General features: G+C 64.2%; 1 protein-coding gene across 1 annotated transcript in view; it reads right to left on the reverse strand.

Annotated features, from left to right (window-relative positions):
- LOC123255982 (40S ribosomal protein S13) overlaps positions 1–528 on the reverse strand; it is an 8142-nt gene extending 7614 nt beyond the window's left edge. Inside the window, exons 1-3 of the mRNA XM_044684685.1 lie at positions 445–528; positions 270–318; positions 41–119 (exon numbers count right to left, since the gene is read on the reverse strand). Of these exons, the coding sequence (XP_044540620.1) occupies positions 41–119; positions 270–318; positions 445–467 (151 nt within the window). The 5' untranslated portion in view covers positions 468–528. The remainder of the gene's footprint in view (positions 1–40; positions 120–269; positions 319–444) is intronic.
- Positions 529–807: the final 279 nt, after the last annotated feature.

Consider the following 807-nt stretch of genomic DNA (forward strand, 5'->3'; position numbering starts at 1 on the left):
CTGCAAGGCGCAGGGCAGGCCGCAGGCTCCCCCAACTCACCGATTTGGGAGGGCGTCAGGCCCTTCTTGGCCAGCTTGTATATCTGCTCCTTCACGTCGTCTGAGGTGAGCTTCAGCCACTGCGGCCGGCAGGGAGAAGAAGCTCAAGATGAACGGGCCAAGGCCCCCACTGCAGCCCCCTCCTTCTCCTCCTCCCCAGCCCACCCCGACCTCGCCCGCCGCGGTACCCCCCCACCCCACCCCATCCCCAGACCGGGCCAGCCCCTCACCGTGGGCACGCTGCGACGGTACGGCAGAGCCGACTGGGACAGGCCCTTCCTGAAGAAACAGAAATGTTTGGGATGAGGCCAGGTCCAGACTCCAATAACCCGTCCTGCACCCCTAGCTCTCGAACCCTGCCCCCCCCAACCCCCCAGCGTCCCCGGCCCGGCCCTCGCCGCTCACCCAGGAGCGTGCATGCGACCCATGATGGCGACGTTCAAGCAGCGAAAGAGAGAACCGTAGGGAGGAAGGCAGGAAGTCACTAGACTCGCCGGAAGTGACGCGTTCTCGACTGTACAGGAAGTGACGCTACCGTTTAGAGGAGTCTAAGAGGCGGGGCCTTGCCCCAGGGTGGAAGTCTATTGGGGAACGCGAAAGGCTACAACTACAAGTCCCGGCAGGCAGTTCTCTTGTTTCGCTCACTGATTGCGTTACGGCAGTGCCCTGGCGCTGCTCGCCCGGGGCCCTATCTGTCTGTACGCTCCATGCGGTCGCTACCGCGGAAATTCGTTGGGAGGGAACTCGCGTTGGCTCGTGCAGGGTCGG

This window comes from Gracilinanus agilis, unplaced genomic scaffold (genome assembly GCF_016433145.1).
Source record: "Gracilinanus agilis isolate LMUSP501 unplaced genomic scaffold, AgileGrace unplaced_scaffold55, whole genome shotgun sequence".
In the NCBI taxonomy this organism is placed as follows: Eukaryota; Metazoa; Chordata; class Mammalia; order Didelphimorphia; family Didelphidae; genus Gracilinanus; species Gracilinanus agilis.